The sequence below is a fragment of the Sus scrofa genome, chromosome 17 (assembly GCF_000003025.6).
Source record: "Sus scrofa isolate TJ Tabasco breed Duroc chromosome 17, Sscrofa11.1, whole genome shotgun sequence".
Lineage (NCBI taxonomy): Eukaryota > Metazoa > Chordata > Mammalia > Artiodactyla > Suidae > Sus > Sus scrofa.
Genome location: NC_010459.5, coordinates 43,709,512 through 43,729,036, shown reverse-complemented (window position 1 = coordinate 43,729,036; position 19,525 = coordinate 43,709,512). Strand labels below are relative to the sequence as shown.

Here is a 19,525-nt window from a genome sequence, read left to right as displayed (position 1 = left end):
TTCAAACAGCCCATGAATGGCCATTAATCAACTTAACTTAAAAGTGGTTAAAAACTACTTGCTCTGCAAAACTAGACAAAGTCAGTCATATGAACAAGAACTCTGAAGGAGAGGCCAAGGCTGAACCCACTGCCAACTCTGCTTCTTAAGCAGCAAGCTAGTTATTTATCTCCCTTGAAGTGGGAACAACACCATACTTGTTCACACAACCCTAACCACCTCCAGTGAAACTTCTCAGTAAATAAGCAGATCAGAGACACTTCTAAAATAAAGGGGTGGGGGTTGTGTCTGTGTCAGGTTAATTCCTGGTTAACAAAAAAGATCCTTCTTCTTGAGTACTCCAAGAGATAAATAGAGGTTTTACTCATTTCTGGAGTAAGTGGCTCCAAGCACAGATGAACTGCTAACAAATAAATTCTCCAGGGGTCTTTGCTGCACAAGCAGGCAAGCATTCCTTAACAGGGAAACAATTACATATTAAAGTACAGCAGAGCCTACTAGTCAATGACATTAGTCTGGTAAGGATACACTGTAAATGAAGGCAAGTACTCCAAGAAATAAAAGTACTTGGTCTGATACTACATGGGTTACTCTACCACAACTCAGAATTCCCAGGAGGCAACTGGTCACCCCAGCTCCCCTTTACTTATTTTGTGTCATATTTAAGAAGAACTCAAGCTATGAGGAGTTCCTGCAATGGTTCAGGGGGCAACGAACCCAACCAGCATCCACGAGGATGTGGGTTTGATTCCTGGCCTTGCTCTGTGGGTTAAGAATCCGGCGTAGCCATGAACTGTGCTGCAGGTCGCAGACATGATTCAGATCCCTCATTGCTGTGGCTGTGGTGTTAGCCAGCAGCTGCAGCTCTGACTCGACCCCTAACCTGGGAACTTCCATATGCTGCAGGGCCTAAAAAGGAAAAACAAAACAAAACAAAAAAAGAACTCAAACTATGGCATCAGATGGGCCTAGATTAGCCTCCCAGCTCTGTGGCTTACTACTTACAAACTACATAGTCTTGAGCCTCAGTTTCTTCAAAAGTAAAGTGGAGATAGTAAAGGTTCAAAAAAATCAGCAATTTATTTTACGGCAATTCTACTTCATCTTCCCATTCCAAAAATAACTGATCATAATTTGAAGCTAAAGATGAAGGATACTGGATCTCTCCCTGGTCTTTCAGCAACTTACTATTTTCTGAGACCTCATATGGTCACTGTATGCCAATGGTCAAGGCTACAAAATCCTACTTTGTTCCATCAGACTAAGATTGTCTAGCTAGCTGTGGGCCAGATTACTTAGAAGTTAACACTCACTATGTTCACCATGAGCATGACAATGACCCCCGGTGCAGAAGCCAAGTTCTGATGTGCTTTTACTATAAGCAACACCTTGAATGAGTTAACCTCTTGGGCACTGATTGCTTGCCTGGACAATCTTAGATTCTATACCACTTATAGTCAGACATTTACTTACTACTGACTACAACTGAAAAAAACAGTTAACAAGAATTAACTTCTTGTTATAGCAATGTGCTAAAAATTTGCAATTTGAAATGAAGTTGTGGGCTAAAACCAACTATTTTAAAGGATAGTGATCAGTAAAGTATACACAGGTGTAATGTAGGTTAATCTATTTTGCTACCTACAAAATAAACGACCTATCCACAGGGTTTGCTAAGATATGAAAATTTATTCAATCCGAAGGACTTTAAATGTTTTTTTTTTAACTTTTTTTTTTCTTCTCATGTTATTTTAGTGATACTGTATTTCTCATTTTTGAAAGATGGTTCCTCCCTTCTTTTCTTTTCTTTTTTGTCTTTTTGCTTTTTCTAGGGCCACTCCCATGGCATATGGAGGTTCCCAGGCTAGGGGTCTAATCAGAGCTGTAGCTGCCAGCCTACGCCAGAGCCACAGCAACGCTGGATCCAAGCCACGTCTGCGACCTACACCACAGCTCACGGCAACACCGGATCGTCAACCCACTGAGCAAGGGCAGGGATCAAACCCGCAACCTCATGGCTCCTAGTCGGATTCATTAACCACTTCGCCATGACGGGAATTCCTAAGTGTTCATCTCTGTGTAACACTAAAGGGGTCAAGGAAGATGGAAAGCTGTTTGAACTTTCCAATTGATTTAGTAAATTCAACTTCACTTACCAGTCATAAGTCCTCTTAGCACATCACCCAGGATAAGGCAATGTACACATACAGAAGAAAGTTTGTTACGCAAACTCATAACACAAATTCATACCTGTTTTGGCTTTTTAAAGTCCCAAGAGCCCCAACCACTCATATTCCAAGCAAAACCTAATGTTGAATCTCTGCGCTCTTATTTAAATTTAATCTAGAGTTGCGGGGGCCAGTATGAAGCCACTAGCCACATGTAGCAGCTTCATTCATTCATTCATTCATTTGCTCTTTAGGGCCACACCTGCAGGATATGGAAGTTCCCAGTCTAGGGTTTGAATTGGAGCTACAGCGGCTGGCCTATGCCACAGCCACAGCAACACAGGGTTCAAGCCATGTCTGCAACCTACACCATAGCTCACGGCAATGCCTGATCCTTAACCCACTGTGTGAGGCCAGGGATCAAACCTGCATCCTCACAGATACTAGCTGGGTTCATTGTCACTGAGCCACAATGGGAACTCCCCACATGTAGCTACTTTTAAATAAAATGAAATTTGAAAAGTAAGTTCTTCAGCCACACTAGCCACATTTCAAGCACTCAGTCTCACATGGCCAGAAGCTACCATGTGGAATGGCACAGATCTAGAACAATTTCCGTCATGAGAGAAAATTCTATTGGACAATGCTAACTGAAAATCTTGGATCCAGGTCAACACCTTCCTTTTACTAGCAGAGGAGCATGAGTGGGGCACTATGTGGTGTGATTTGCTCTTGTCACAGCTGACAAAGCCAGGACTGAGCCTTCCATTGTCCTAATTCCTCTCCTAGCATTCTCCATTCCATCAGCAACTCCCCTCTGCTGGAGCCCAGTCTGGGGCCTTTTCCCTACATGGCAAGACACTAACGCTGTGTAGTTCCTTGAGGTCAGCCAAAGTTTGCCTGGCTAAGCTGCCATCTGAAAAGCAGTCCACTTCTGTAGAGCTCCTGAAGAATCAGAGGTTCAATGAGTACTGCCCAGAGAACATTTCAATGAAGGTATTAGTCTACCGAGGTCTAAGTCAAATTAGAGCAGTTATTTTAAGCTTCAGAAGTATAGCAAGCAAATCCCATTTTACTAACTCATCTTTGTTCTCTAAATATAAGATAAAGTTGGAATTTTTTATTTTTACCTCTGAAAGTAATTAATAAGTATAAGATCCTTAAGATGGTTATTTGCATTTTACATACTCTTCTGTAGTGAATACTGTTTTCACAAGGACATCTCTGCGTTGAAAATGCTTCTCTTTTCCCAGGAGGCAAAACTTAAAAGGGAAAAAGGATTTGTCTAACCTGAAAATGTACCTTCTCAGGCCAGCTCAATTAGGACAGGCCCATTCCTGTAGGCTTGTCCTCTTTTGCTTCTGTTAAGTGGGCCCTGGGAACTAGTGAAAGTGGCTACAAACCTCCAGCCTTCGCTAGAACCTAAGCTGCCTATTCCCAATGGGCATGGGCCTGAAATGGCCCCAAGTCCGCACCTTATCTGGGCTACAAAGGTATCAAGTATGTGAATGTGTTGCTTCATGAATCCTATTACTAAATCAACCAAGGGGCCCTTTTTGTCTAGAATATCACTATTTACAGTGCTTGAAATGCACAGGTCATTCTCTGGGTAACTAGCTATAGAAAGTGTAAGCCTGAATAAATACATGTTCTTTAGAAGACTTTCAAGTGTTAATCATATAATTGGCTCTTTTTTATGCTCCCATGATGAATCACTCCAAATTCCTAACTATAAGGAAGTACAAGTATCGAAAAAGTATTGGGGCCCAGCCATAGGCCTTGTGAAAAAAACAAAAACAAGGAACACTAAGAGGTTGAATTACTACAAAACTAGTTATAGGCTTCAAATGAATCAGAACTGTGGTCTGTTCAAGGCCATCCAACTATCAAGAGTTGAACCCAAGTTTATCTAACTCTCTCACTGGTGAGATATGTACTTTGTCAGTTGTTTTTCATTCTTTCTAAAAATGTGAGGCTCAACAGGAGAAGGTGAACTTTAAAACCTCTATTCCACTGGATCTGAAACTTTAGTGTATTTACATCACCTGGCTGACTTGAAAAAAAACTAGATGCTAAAAGCCCTACTTCCAGAGTTTGAGCCAGTAGGTCTGGATGAGGCCCAAGAATTTTGCATTTTCAGCAAGTTCTCAGACAATACTGATGCTGATCAAGAAACCACACTTTGAAAATCACTTCTCAGAGTTCCCGTGTGGCTGAGCAGTTAACAAGCCCAACTAGTATCTATGAGGATGTGGGTTTGATCCCTGGCCTCTCTCAGTGGGTTAAGGATCCAGCATTGCCATGAGCTGTGGTGGAGGTCACAGACCCAGCTTGGATCCTGCATTGCTGTGGCTGCAGTGTTAGGCCAGTGGCTAACAGCTCCAATTTGACCCCCAGCCTGGGAGCTTCCATATGCTGCAGGTGGGGCCCTTAAAAAGCAAAAAGTAAAAATAACTTCTCTATTCAAATCTTCTCATTTCAATTAATGCCATCATTAACTAAAGACTCCTAATTTAATCTAAAGATAGTGACCTCCAGAGATTAGGTCCTCAGCATTCCATTAAACTATTCTCCACTTAAATGTCTAAAGCCCTGGCTTAATCATCCTAGGAATATTAGAATGAAAACAACCTCTTACTCTTTGTGCTCCCCTTAAGTCACCCAATCCAAAAGCTGACCTCAGGATCAAATAATGGATAACATGAAGTAGGAGAAAGGATTAGGATTCTGATGACACACATAATTAAACAGATGCAAAGGCGGTTAACCCTGCTATTTAAGTTCTCACTGAAAAGTAAAAAATATTTACTTAGAGTAGGATAAACATCAAGCTTTTATCATATTGGAAAACAGTATTCTGATCCCTTTTCAAAAATTCAGTAAATTTAATAGCTGGATAAATGGAGTACCTTAATCAACTGAAGCAAAACATGTCTTACCCAAACAAAACAGTTCGGATAGGTAAGTTTATCCCAAGGTGATTTATAGATCACCTGTAATCATTTCAAATTGTTAAAGATATATTTAAAACGCAGATCTCCCCATAGCACCACTACAGAATCAACTTCAAGGTATAGGGCTAGAAATACAAGTTTTTACCAAGCACTCCCAGGTGATTATTATGCAAATTAGCTTGAGAACAATGAAAACTTAGTGTAAAGTTCTCACTGTCTCTCACTTAAACTTCAACCTGTTGGTGGGCTAGGAGAGAGAAGGGAATCCCCTTTCATAACAAAACATTTGTTGAAAGCATCTGTATTGACCATACAGGATGAGACAGTGCTCTTGCCCACTTCCTAAGTAAACCATATAAATTTCTCCAGCCTAAAATGAAAAATTGGAAGAGGACAACAAATGCTCAATGAAAGCCACTGAAAAGAAGTTACTTCTGGCTTGGGGTTAAGTGTTGACTGCAGACAGATTTCACTAGAAAAGAAACTGAGTATCTATGACTATGACTTCAATATTGAAACAAGCCCTGAGATGTTTCTAACCCTAAGGAGTTTACAATACTTGGTGCATTCCTAAAAAGAGGTAGGAAAATGAAAACTATATACCTCACCCAATACTAAAGACCAAAGAGGCATTCCAGGGTAAAAAGGAATACTTCAACAGAACAAAGCATGATCAAAGACTTGTAGGAGAAGAGCACACATTGAACTTTATTTCTGGGAAAGAGTGTTGCTGCAGAAAGCCTTTAAAAAACAAATCAAGTTTTCAATAAATCCACTGAGCAAAATTATCTTCACTTTGTACAACAGCACCTACTGGCATGCATATTTACATATGTTCAGTCAATATGAATTCAGCTCATCTTGTCTATGCAAACACTTTTCACTATTTTCACTTGTGGATAAATGTCCTTATAATGCACAACTTTAAACTGTTCCCCTAAAAATCTGAGCTCAACACAAACACTTCCTGACATCTAAATTCTAAAAGTTAGCTCAATCCTAAATAAGTTCTGTAACATTCTCAGGACCACAGAGGGGACATTTTTAGTTTCTTGTTTAACCAACTAGAATGTATCTGCACAGAGAAAACAAGCACATTCCTGCTAATAGACAACTTTCCCGACATTTTGAGATTAAGGGGGTGCTAACATCTGTAAAAGATAATAAAGCTCTGTGGAAGTGCTAACTTTTCTATCACAATGCACTAAGGGAGCAAGAAGGTGATTTGATTTTTAAGAACAGAGTAATTAATTATGGTCAAATCATTACCAGCTGAACCTCCACTGAGCCCACCTCATCTGTCCTGGACTTCAGTACCCTAAGGGAGCTAACCGGGAGACTTTCTGAGCTGATACGTGCAGCCTCGGAGAGGTTTCAGCTTGGAAGTCAAGTTTGACAATCCAGCAGTTACAAAGACTAGCCAATTTGTGTTCCTCCTCCCCCTTTGTTTTAATTCCTGGTTAACTAGAACTGTAAAAAATTATGAAATAGAGGCTGAGGTGTGACCAATATGCAAAGAGGCTTGTTTCTTCATTTCTGATGTTAAAAATACAAAGAACTACGGATATGGCAACTATTTCTCCAAAAACACACTGACTGTTAAGAATACAGCAAGTCTAACATTCAGTCTTGATCACTTTTCTAGTGTTCAAATCACTGTATGTAACACTACTATGTGCTCTGAACTTTCCTCTCAGGAGTTTATCAGCTTTCAGGTATTGCTCACATCAGAACACTTCATGGGTTAGGAAGGAGTAACAACAATAATGTAATGTAAAATATAAAATCAGTTTCCTAGGACTTTAAATACTGACTCTAAATTCTAAGATTTCAACTCTTCAAATTTAAGATTTCAATTCTTCACAGTCTTTATTTCAGGAAATTCAGTTCAAGGATTTAAACTATTTGAAGCAAATACCTGAATTAGCTATTGGCACATGGGTCTCTCCTACAGATGGTGAACATTTCTAGTCACTCTGACAAATCTACCTGTTCAGGGAAAACTGCAAACCTGAAAATTCTCTAAAATTTATGCAACACAAGTATCTGACAAAAGAGAAAATGAGAAATATATAGAACATTAAACTTTTATTCTATCCCAGGTGAAAACATTTAATAAGCTTATATATAGGTATCCTAAAAAAATGTTTTTCTAGAATAGTTATCTAAGGTCTTAGATCTTTGGAAATCTAAGGTCTTAGGTTTCCATTTTTTTTAAGAGGGAAAAAAATCTCTTAGGATTTGGAAATAAATGAGGACATCATCCTTTTTCACTGATAGTGAACCATTAAACTGCCAGAAAGTACCTTCCATTCCCATTTATCCTAGTATGACAGGAGCCTTTGTACTGAGGCGCAATGAATAATATGGAATCTCAACAGAAGTAAACATAGACACCTAACAACTTACTAACTTCCAAGTGTTTGTTCTGAGAGCCATATGTGTTTATCCTTTTAATCTGTATCTAGAAGTTAATGCTATTTACTTTCTGAATGTTTGAATGAATGATATGGCAACTTCAAGTATCCATTTGTAATTAAACATGAAACCTTTAGCTTGCTATGTAAATATTTATTTATTTATTTATTTATTTATTTTTAGGGCCCCACCTGCAGCATATGGAAGTTCCCAGGCTAGGGGTCAAATCAAAGCTACAGCTGCTGGCCACACCAGATCTGAGCCTCACTGTCAATCTAAGCCACAGCTTGTGGCAACGCCGGATCCTTAACCCACTGAGCAAGGCCAGAGCTTGAACCTACATCCTCATGGATACTAGCTGGTTTCTTAACCCACTGAGCCACAACAAGAACTCCCTAAGTAGATCTTTAAATACTGCGCCATCCCAAGGGCAAAGAGAGATAAATTTTTCACTGCCAAAAGATTTTTAATTTAACTTATGAGAAACAAAGGGGTTTGTACACAGCCACAAAGCCAAGGCAAGTCAGTACCCTCCTGAGCCCACCCACTCATATCCACAGCAACAGTATCATATTCACGGCTCCCTAGTGACCCTTCCCTTTGGGTAAAATCTCACAGTACCCATATATTAAGATGTTCCCTTTGTACGAAAGACTAATGAGGAAATCTCTGAAAACACGCTTAGGTTTTGTTTTTGTTTTTTTTTAAAGGACTGACCAAGAACTCAAAATTTTGTTGTAAGTTTTTACCTTTCCTAAAGTGATCCTCACCTGCTATTTAGTCCTCAATCTTCTGAAGTTTACAGGCCAAGAACTAAGGCTCACAAATTAACTTGTTCAAAGACCCACTATTGAACAGAAGCTTAAGAGCTCAAATTGAAATGGCCTTTCCACTATATTACGGTTGCTTGATTTTTTTTTTTTTTTTAAGTTGGGGAAACACCCAAGATCATTCACATTCTGAATCAGAGAAAAATGGTATAAGAGAAAGAGGCTCAAGCTCTAAAGACTTTCAAATCCAATCCTATTTTTGACACTCTCACATACAAGGGATAGCCAGGCAGTATCAATATTCACCTCTTTAAAATATATATATACTTGAAGAACTATACGTTCCTAAAACGTTTATATCTGAAGACTCTAGACCCAAGTCTAACTTCGATCCTCCAACATTATTTTGTCTGGCCTACCTTTAACTGAATATTAATCTTAAAATCTGCTCCTGTTGTGATGCTTCTCTGATAATCCCTGTGATCAATGGTGTAAGATCACTACTAAGGTCCATTTGGCTTAATTTAATGTACATTAGTGAACATATCCCTAACTGACTTTGGTTTAAGTAGCACTTCCAAATTAAAAATTCAAGGCAATTCAATAATCTGCAATAGCTAGACCTATAAGCCCATTACTAAAATTTCTGCTGACTTGATAATTTTTTTCCATGAAATCCTTCAAATGCCTATATTCATGCACAACTATTAGCATGGACTTTGCTACTTAAATTCTCATAGCTAAGTTTTATTATTAAGGCACTTATTTTCAAGAATTATTATTTCACAGTAATTGAGTTGGTCACTTTAAGCAACCATTTGAAATAAATGAAAAATTAAGGTAACTCTCAAGTGCTTTGAGTCTTCCCAGCTTAAAAATGTTTGGGGGGAAAAGTAAAACAGTATCTTTTGAAGTAACATGCTGACAGAAGACATACTGAGTTCTGTGATTTAAAAAAAAAAAATTACAAAAAATGAACTTTGCATTTCACTGATTAAATGCATCTAAAAGATAAATCTCTGAGTATCTGTTTTTTATTATTGAGGTATAAATATCATATAGGCTCTGGGTGGCTTTAATACAAAATCCATAATTAATTCTATTAAAGGGTTGAGAAATTAGCCACATCAATATACGTTCCTCTTTTTTTTTTTTTTTGTCTTTTGTTGTTGTTGTTGTTGTTGTTGTTGTTGTTGCTATTTCTTGGGCCACTCTCGCAGCATATGGAGGTTCCCAGGCTAGGGGTTGAATCGGAGCTGTAGCCACCGGCCTACGCCAGAGCCACAGCAACGCGGGATCCGAGCCGCGTCTGCAACCTACACCACAGCTCACGGCAACGCCGGATCGTTAACCCACTGAGCAAGGGCAGGGACCGAACCCGCAACCTCATGGTTCCTAGTCGGATTCGTTAACCACTGCACCACAACGGGAGCTCCCTTCCCTCTTTTCTAAGACCACCTTCTCTATTGCTGGAAGAAGTTCTTTCAGCAGTGACCACCCTGCCTTAGATTTATTTTTAGAAAAGTAGGAACAAGGTATACATCTAGCTCCAACTTAGCCCAAACCTAGATATAGATACACCATCTTTTATTTTACAGTGATTGCTTAATAGGCTATGCAGTTAATTAGGTAAAGACTCAACCAATTCTAGTTATGTGCCACTGTTCACTGTGTAAATATCAGAAAGATTTTTTAAAATGTTAAAAGAGAATACCAGTGAAGGAAAAAAAGAGCCACCAACTCATTACCTCAAACCTAACTCAAAATAAAGATCCACTTCAGAATAGAAGCTATCTGATCAAAGTTTAAATTTTAAAATATGGGCAGAGACACATTCATATACTCACAATTCTCAATAGCTTGTGAAGCATAGAAAAATCCTTGTTTATAGGAGTTCCCGGTGTGGCACAGCGGAAACGAATCCGACTAGGAACCATGAGGATGTGGTTCAATCCCTGGCCCCACTCAGTGGGTTAAGGATCTGGCATTGCCGTGAGCTGTGGTGTAGGTCGCAGACATGGCTCAGATCTGGTGTTGCTGTGGCTCTGGCATAGGCCAGCAGCTATAGCTCCAATTAGACCCCCAGCCTGGGAACCTCCATATGCCTTGGGTGCGGCCCTAAAAAGACAAAAGACAAAAAAAAAGAAAAAAAGAAAAAGAAAAACCTTGTTTATAGATGACAAAACAAAGTATAATGGCTAGGGTAGTGTCATGGTAATAAGAATAGAATCTTATCTACATTTTTCTGATTTCTCCTCCACATTTGTTTTACCACATTTGCACAGGAGCATGATATCTCCTCACAGCCTCCCTCCTTACTTACACCCTACTTCAATAGCAATCTGGCTGCAGCCTTACACTATAGCATTTCTTGAAGACCTAACATCCAGTTAAAAGGAGTCTAAGCTATGTCTACCAGCATATAATTAAGGGCAGGCTGTGACATCATATTAGAAGCTTACCAGATAAGCAGTGAGGTCCTCCTATACAGCACAGGGAACTATATCCAATCTCTTAGGATAGAACATGACAGAAGATAGTATGAGAAAAAGAATGTATACATATATGCATGACTGGGTCACTTTGCTATATAGCAGAAATTGGCACAACACTGTAAATCAACTATACATTAATTAAAAAAAGGGGGGGGGGGAGTTCTCGTTGTGGCTTGGCAGGTTAAGAACCCGACTACTAACCATGAGATGTGGTTCGATCCCTGGCCTGGCTCGGGGTTAAGGATCCCGGGCTGCCATGAGCTGTGGTGTAGGTCAAAGACATGGCTTGGATCTGGTGTTGTTGTGGCTACGGTGTAGGCTGGCTGCAGCTCCGATTCAATCCCTAGCCTGGGAACCTCCATATACTTTGGGTGTGGCCTGAAAAAGATAAAAAATAAAATAAAATAAAATAAAATAAAATGGTAGATGAGAAGGTATTTAAAAAGAGAGAGAGCTGTAAAAATTCTTTTTTTGGTCTCCAGTTCTCCAACAAACCTATACTATTCCCATTAAATTCAGATTTAATGAATATAAAAACATAGTGTCTACCAATCACTCAAAATTAGTTCCCTTCCTCCCACTTCCCCTTCAGCTGCCAAGCAAGAGCTCAGAGAGCTGACTAAAAAGAAATAAAGGGGCTACCTTTTAGGAGCTGGCTAAGCAAACAGTCTTAACCAATGAGATCCCCTAATCCACTGATTCTGAAATCTGCTAGATCAGTCTTCTGCTCAACCAGTATTTTGCCTACAAAGCTTCATAAATCTGGGCATTCATATCTAGTAGCAAGTTTAAAATCTGAACTTTTACTAAATGGCAAAAGGGTACATTTCTAGCGTATTCTAGTGTAGGACTAACCTTCAACTTAAAACTTTTTTGATAAACTCCAAATAGCCAAGGATATCTCCTTCCAGAAAGGTTCCTGGCCTTTATCTTTCCTAGGCCATGTTGAGAAAAATTCCAAAAATGCTGGACCAAGGATTGGCTGATTTTTCTTTCCTTCTTATGGCCACACCTGTGGCACATGGAAGTTCCCGGACTAAGAGTCAAATTGGAGCTGCAGCTGCTGGCCTACACCACAGTCAAGGCAACACAACGTTGGATCCTTAACCCACTGAGCAAGGCCAGGAATCAAACTGGCATCCTCACAGAGACAAGTCGGGTCCTTAACCTACTGAGCCACAATGGGAACTCTATTTTTGTTGTTAAAATATAGGAAAATGTCAGAATACCCAGGGATCTATTAAACCTGTTATCAACAATAACAAAGACAAGTGAATTAAAGTCCTCGATTATGCTGACTGCTCTAACACCTTTTGTTAAAGAGTTTACCAAGGTGTGTCTCAGGAATGCTAATAAACTGAGTTCTGTGGTTCCTTAAATCCATAGAAACAAAGTTAACTTCAAAGACTTAGAGAGGAATTGGTAGACTGATAGAGATGCACTTCTATCCAAATGGGGAAGGCAGAAGGGAGATGAAAATAAAAATATTTACATTCAGAAAAATTCTCAAGAACAGTACAAAAAGGCTCAGTTGGCAGGGAGATAACTGAGTGGATCTAAAAATTTAAGACAACAAATTAAAAATAAATAACTACCAAAAAGAAATTTAAAACTTAGGTTGTCAACACCCCTTGGAGTTTCTTTTTTAATTAAAACTCAGAGACATAAATGACAGAAACATGTAATACAAAGTTTGATAGTGGGTGATCTAGCTTGATGATATTACAATCTGTATATCCTAGAGATAAGTACTTGAGTCACTTCTCTCCCAGTGTGAAAAGAATTTAGAATCTTTCTTAAACATAGAGAATAAATATCATGTTAAACAATATCTATGTACTGATAAATCATTTCAGCTATTAGTCATTTCCTATAACACTACCAAAAATACCATTAATGTGTAACAGATACTCCACTTGAAGCTTCTTCCTATCTAATAAAGCCAAGGCTACAGCCAATGTCACCACTCCCCATCTTTATCCACCTCCACGGTACCCAGGCCCTATGCTATCAACACAGAGCACACTACATATTGCCAACACCTAGATAGGCAGGTTGTGGGGGAAGGGAAAAGGCTGGCAAAACACTAATTCTTCCATGCTGATGGCCTCTATTTTAGATTTCCTACTTCAGCTATTGGCCTGGAGCCATGGGGATGGAAAGCAGCCTCTCAAACTTCAGATTTACAAGGCACGGAAACAGAGAGAAAAGACCCGTTTCAACTATTACTAAAAGTTTAAACACAATCTAAAAGCTTCCTTTAAACATAGCAGCTCATTCACTACTTAAGGGCCAGTCAGGAACTTTTCCCATGCCAAATTTTTTACCTTAAGAAGCTGCTTGCCTAAATGCCCTCATTTTGCAAGGTTAATTATTTCAAAAATCATTAAGGAGCAGTCATATAATCTTAACCACAGGATATAGAAAAGTTAGTGAATTCTCTTCCATCTCCAAATGCAATGATGGACCACATTTCACTCTTTTGAGACAGTTTTTTATCTCAGGATCCCACACGAAATTCTCATTTCAAGCATTTTCACACCCTCATTCAAAAGTAAATAATTACATTTGAATCCATTTTTCTGAGTGAAACTAGAATTTTTTGGAGTTCAACAATTTCACATGGAGGGAGTTCCCATCGTGGCGCAGCGGAAACGAATCCGACTAGGAACCATGAGGTTTCAGGTTCAATCCCTAGCCTGGCTCAGGGGGTTGGGGATCCGGCATTGTGGTGAGCTGTGGTATAGGTCACAGACACAACTCGGATCTGGCGTTGCTGTGGCTGTGGTGTAGACCGGCGGCTGTAGCTCCGATTCGACCCCTAGCCTGGGAACTTCCATCTGCCTCGGGTTCAGCCTTAAAAACAAAAAAACCCCAATTTCACATGGAAAAGATGCAATCCTTCACAAAACACCTCTGGAGAAACAACTCTGGGTTTGAAGAAAATCAGTATTCTGTACCGGATGTATAGCAAAAGTTGTTCAAGAGCCACAACATACATATGCACTCATATCCAGCTACTATGAAATAACATGCACAACTGCAATATGTCTGAAGGCTCCAGAAATGAAATACATCTAGAAAGTACAACAGAATCATTTCCCATACTATTAGCAGCAACAGATAACTATTACTATAATTAACATACAACACAAACATATTTACAGATTCAGAAGGCAGACATTTTTTGCACCCCCCACCCAAGCTGAAAACAAACATAAAAGCCCCAATAGCCTAATTTTGGAATATAAGCTATAAGACATGTTAAGAATCTTTGGCACTTGCATAATGCATAAATGGATACTAACGCACTGAGCCACAGAACAGATTCATGAAACTCCCTTCAGATTCTCACAATTAACCCATTTTTATGCTGATGTTCAAGGGAAAAAGCCAGACTCAATTCTTCTTTTGTTACTACTGGCTAAAAAGAGATTTTGGAACTGACCCTGGGTTCCTATTTTCCATTTACTTTATCTTCTTACCAAAGACATGTATCAGTTGGTGACAGTAAGCAATATAATCTAGTTTTCACTTTTCAAACCATGATGTGTTTCTGATTTAGTAACTCCTGGATTTTCTTGTTTTACAGGGAACATTGATATCTGAAATCTAAAATTTGTTTGTGAGTTCTGACATGCTGGTAATCTAAAAAGCACATGCTGCCAAGCAACTCTGCTTCATCTATAAAGATACTATAGCAGTTCAGTAATTCTGAAAAGGTGCCCCGAAGAGTCTGGCTGCAGTGGAAGGAAAGACAACACTGGAGCCCAGTGCTTAAGTGTTTCCGGATGGAATAGAAAGACTTGCCAAATTTCATTTGAAGGTGGTGCCATCACAGTTTGGTTTTTAAAATGTGATGGGAATTTTCAGATAACCACATCATTAGCCTTCCTATCTCCCACCCCAACCAGTGCCTAACAGCACAGAAGTACAACTATCCCTTGGCATCAGAAACAATTTATATTTAATTCCACAATCCAGTTTGAATCCATTAAGCTAACTAAGATTAACACAAGATAATGCCAAAGGATGATCCTATACACTTCTCAGAACTATCACTAAGGAACTCAAGCATTCTACTTTACTCATGTCAAGGTGGGAAGAACCCTACAACTGCAGAGTAGATGGGCAAAAACTTCAAGCCCTTGAAATGGTAAAAGGACTACTAGCCCCCAACCTGATGTTACCATTATCAACTCTACAGACAGTTCATCAGTCTTCACAGTACTGTGATAATGACTCAGCCCCAGTTCAAGTAGTGCTACCAATACCTAGAAAGGAAGTCTTTTCTCATAGGTAGATGATGGTTTCTGCTCCCGAATCTCCCAGCAATTCTCTAAATATAAATACATTTCACAAATAACAGATTTTTTCCCAGCAGTTGAGTATGGGCCAAAATATTCTAATTTCTATATGCACACCAACAGTTTTAACTACTGTAAAGAATAAACTCCAAAGGCAAAAAAACCTTTTAGATCTTAGAGGATAAGGGCAGGCAAATGAGGGCTTTTTGTTTTAATATATGAACTGGCACAGTTAATCTGTAAGATGGGTTAGGTCCACTTAAAACCATGCTTAAGCAAACTCTTAATACAAAGATCAATAATAACTTGTCTGGGTATAATTAAACATTGATTTTTATTTTTTTTTAAACTCTTTCGTAGTTACATAAATCAATCACTAGTTATCAGTGTATTACTTAATAGAGAAAGCACACAGCTACTAATACTACATCTTTCTTCTAGACAATATTTACAAAGGTAATACTCCAGTGTCAGATCATTAGGGCAGTAGGGAAGCAGTTTAAGTGCTTATCCTCTTAAAAGAGCAGGTTTAGATAAAAAAACAAATGACAAACTATCAAATTCGTCCCTCTCGACTTTCTCAGCTCTGTAAGAAAGTAAAGATGTGCAGCTTTTAATTTCTTCCTACTAGAATCATACAGAGCATAGTGGCTAACCTTGTGAGCTTTGTAGTGTCCAACTCACTGCCCTTGGAAAGCTGGTAAATATACCCAAGTCTCAGTTTCCTTACTTATGGAAATGGAGATAATAGTACCTAACTCATAAGGGTTCTTCCAAGGATTAAATTAAACTAGTTAATCCATGAAAAGAGCTGAGATGCATGTCTGGAACAGTATATATTCAATAAATATGAACAATTATTGCTATTACAAGTGAAAAATTCTAAAAGTCAATATAACCAATTTACTCCAGTCTCTACCAAAAAATGGCACTAAAGATCAATAATTTACCTAGCCTACCATCATTCACATATACAATAGTTCCTCTGTATAATCTATGTGAGAACCACGGAGGTTAACTTTCTGAGAAAGGACAACACTTTGTTTCATTACTAGATACATTACCTACTCAGCCTAGTCTCAAAGTCAAAAGAACATTTATTTATTCTGTATTAAGATCCTACCTTCTTCCAAGAGAGGTCAAAAGGACATCCTCATCTGACACATCCTTTCTTTGCTTCCACATCCCAAAGAAACATATCTACACTCTGGCTTTCTGAACTGCAAGGGCCTCATCTCCCTCTTTTAAAACCCTGATAGGCTGACTGAACAGTTAGGAAATACTCTAACCCCTGACACTCAGCACCTAGTCTTGCACAACACCCAGCTACCTCCTCTGAGAAATTTCCCCACCCCCAGACTGAATGCCCTAGTCACCCAAAGCATTTCGGGTATACATATGCCCCAGCACCTACCTTATAATTAACTAATTATGTCTCCCCAGATAGACTGGATTGAAGGCAAGAACAGCAGTGTCCGGGCCAAAGATTCAACTTTAGTACTTAGCACAGTGCTGGGCACATCTCTCAGGTGCTCAAAAACTGTTACATTTTAACCAGATTCTCTCCTCTCCCCTAGTACTATCTCCTGCTGGATGCCCTACTCCAAAATCTGAACATAAGGCTGCTCTGCTCTCAGTAGAGCAGGCTAACACGATGGACTGCTGATTACAACATCAGAAAACCTACTCATCAGCTTCTCCCATTGGAGAGATTCCCGGAACCCAAACTCAACTGAGCAGAATTATGTATACCATCAGAATGGGTGGGAATTCCCAGCACACTACAGAGGGTGCCTTCTCCTCCAAAAGGATTGCTGAAAAGCTCACAGGGGAAGCTTTTCCTGGGGAATCTTCACTGAGCAACTGAACTGGAAATACTCAGAGTAAGTGCCTTGATTTGGCTGAAAAGGGTTCAAAAATATGAACATCTGGCAAAAGTCAGCTAGCTCTCAATTCCTGAAAAACAGTGGCTTCTGAAGAAGAATGAGCAGGAAGAATGGGTGCTGGCCACTCTTTGTTTCAATAAATAAAATCTTTTTTTTCTGACCCACAGCCCACAAGAAAAGGCCAGTACTCCAGGCCAGATGAGATGCTGAACAACCTTTCCTCCTGACAACCACATGAAACTGCGTTAGAAAAACACTGCTTTGGGAATCTCAGCCCCAATGAAAAGTTCTAGTCGGTGTTACTTTACTTAAAAAAAAAAAAAATCTATATGCCCAAGTCCAACATTGGATGGCCCACAGACAACTTGTAAACTTTCTGAAAGTAGATACCACTACCCTGGCAAAGAACACAACTTGGGGAAAGCAATCTCAAAAGGTGAAGAACTCCACAAAGGAGGGCTTTAGTTTTAGAGCCCTAATTCTAACCATCAAACATCTCACCGAAGGGGTGGGGGGATCAACAGTTGCTCAAGGGTATCTTTCATTCTGGAAGCAGAAAAGGAAACAAACAAGAAGCAGTAGGGGAATAACCCCTCAAATAAAGTTCTCTTTGGAAAAAAATAGTAACAATTCAGGCTCCCACCCTTCCCTCTGCTGAGGTCTGTGATTTATATGGCTTTGCTCTGCAGAAAGCTCTTTCTGGGCAGCTCAGGGAAGGAGCCGAGGGAGGGAGAGAAAGAGACACAAGCACAGAAAGGAGAGGAGAGAGAAAAAGAAAATGGCGCAGAGACTAAGTCCCGACTGTCGACAGGGCGACTTTCCCGGGAGGAATCCGGGCCCGGAAAGGCTGCCCGACGCCCGGTGACGGGCGACGCGGGGTCTCCGTTGCCCCCTCTTGGGAGGGCCGCGATATGGGGGCAGTGGGGTCCCCGGAAAGGGGGTCCAGAGGCGGCCCGATGGGAACAATGGGGCCGGTGAGCGAGAAGCCGGGACTTAGTCTCTGGGACGCCATGTCTGTCCTCTGCCCGGCTCGGGCCGGGCGGCCGGGGACCCGGGGTCGGGGAGGGGGCACACTCACCATTCAGTCGGAAATCCGCCTCGATCTGGGGAGAGAAAAGGAGGGACCGTGAAACAACAGGCACATTCACCCCGCGGCGGCCGGCGGGCGAGCGCGCGCGGCCGTGGGCCGGTCCCACCCTGCGCCCCCCGGGATGGAGGGGCCCCGGGAACGGCCGCCAGGGCCCGCCAGCCCCCCAAAATTGGAAGTTGGCGGCTTCCGCCCGGGGAGCCCATCGCCTCCGGCCGGCCGCCCCTACCCAGGGGTTCCGGCCTGTCAAAGCGGCCAGGCCGAGGCCGGGGCCTGCGCCGGGGGTCTTGGAGGGCCGGGGCGGCGCCGGGGACCCAGGCGGGTCGGGCAGGGCCGTACCTGGGAATCGGTGTGGAGATGGTCCCCACTCATGTCGGCAGGAGTGGCGAGTGCGGCGGGCGGCGAGGGGCGCCGAGGAGACGCAGACGGTCGCTACCGGCCTGTGCGGGTGGACAGGGGCTTCCGGAGGCTCCCGAAGGCTCCCGGAAGCGCGAGTAAACGTCGGCGGGGCGGGCCTGAGACTCCCGGTAAGGCTGAGGCGGCGACAGCGGCGGCGACGCTGACTGACTGCCGGGCGGGAGGCGAGAGCAGACCCCAGCAGTTGTGTAACAGCCTAAGTTCGCATTTCGGCTCACTGCGCCTGCGCGGCCGCTTTTAAATGAGACGTCGCTGACGTCAGAGACTCGCGGAAGGAGGCCGAGGGTTGTGGGGCCCGCCCCCTCGCACTTCCCAAGGAGGACCTGGCTTTGCATCGTAAGCCCCGCCCCTTAGTCCTCGCGCGCCGCTGTGATTTGCATGAGAAGTTGACTCCTCCCACGGCCGCACATCCTGAGCAGCCTTCTTTTCCTCTCCCAGCGCCTTTTCTCGGAAACCAGGCCCCTCCCCTAGGCTGTGCGCAGGCTCAGCCCGGACACCGCCTCCGGACCGGGGCCGGCCACTCGGCCACGTGGTGGGCCTTTAAAGGCCGCGGCGGGACCGCGCCAGGCCTGGTCCGTGCTTCTGTCTCGCTTTTTCCTCTTCTCGGAGATTCAGAAACCCTGGCGTTCAGGGCCCCTGAGCTCTCACCGGCTATTCCTCTCTCGTTAACCATACTCCGAGGCTATTTGATGGGAGGAGCTCCTTCCCCAGCCTTTGTCCAGGCTTTCCAATTCCTCGATTATTTCATGCTTTCTTAAAATTTATTTTATTTTTTTTCAGCCCACCAAAAGTCTGGTTTAGCTCCCGTTTTCAGTCGGGTACGTGTGGCCCTGGGTCTCAAGAGGCCTAATTTCATTAGTTCTTTCTTCAGACCTTCCTGAGCCAGGAATTGCGTTAAGAAAAAGGATAGGATAGGGACCAAAGAGAACCAGATCGCGGGGTGAACACGACCTGGCTCTGTGCCCTGCTGTATCCTTAGCGCGCAAAGAGGCCTAGGGGAGAGGAATTGGAGAGAGAACTGCC

General features: G+C 41.7%; 1 protein-coding gene across 1 annotated transcript in view; it reads right to left on the bottom strand.

Annotated features, from left to right (window-relative positions):
- The window catches only part of TOP1 (topoisomerase (DNA) I), an 89,431-nt gene extending 70,664 nt beyond the window's left edge, over positions 1 to 18,767 (bottom strand). Inside the window, exons 1-2 of the mRNA XM_021078395.1 lie at positions 18,425 to 18,767; positions 18,077 to 18,101 (exon numbers count right to left, since the gene is read on the bottom strand). Of these exons, the coding sequence (XP_020934054.1) occupies positions 18,077 to 18,101; positions 18,425 to 18,457 (58 nt within the window). The 5' untranslated portion in view covers positions 18,458 to 18,767. The remainder of the gene's footprint in view (positions 1 to 18,076; positions 18,102 to 18,424) is intronic.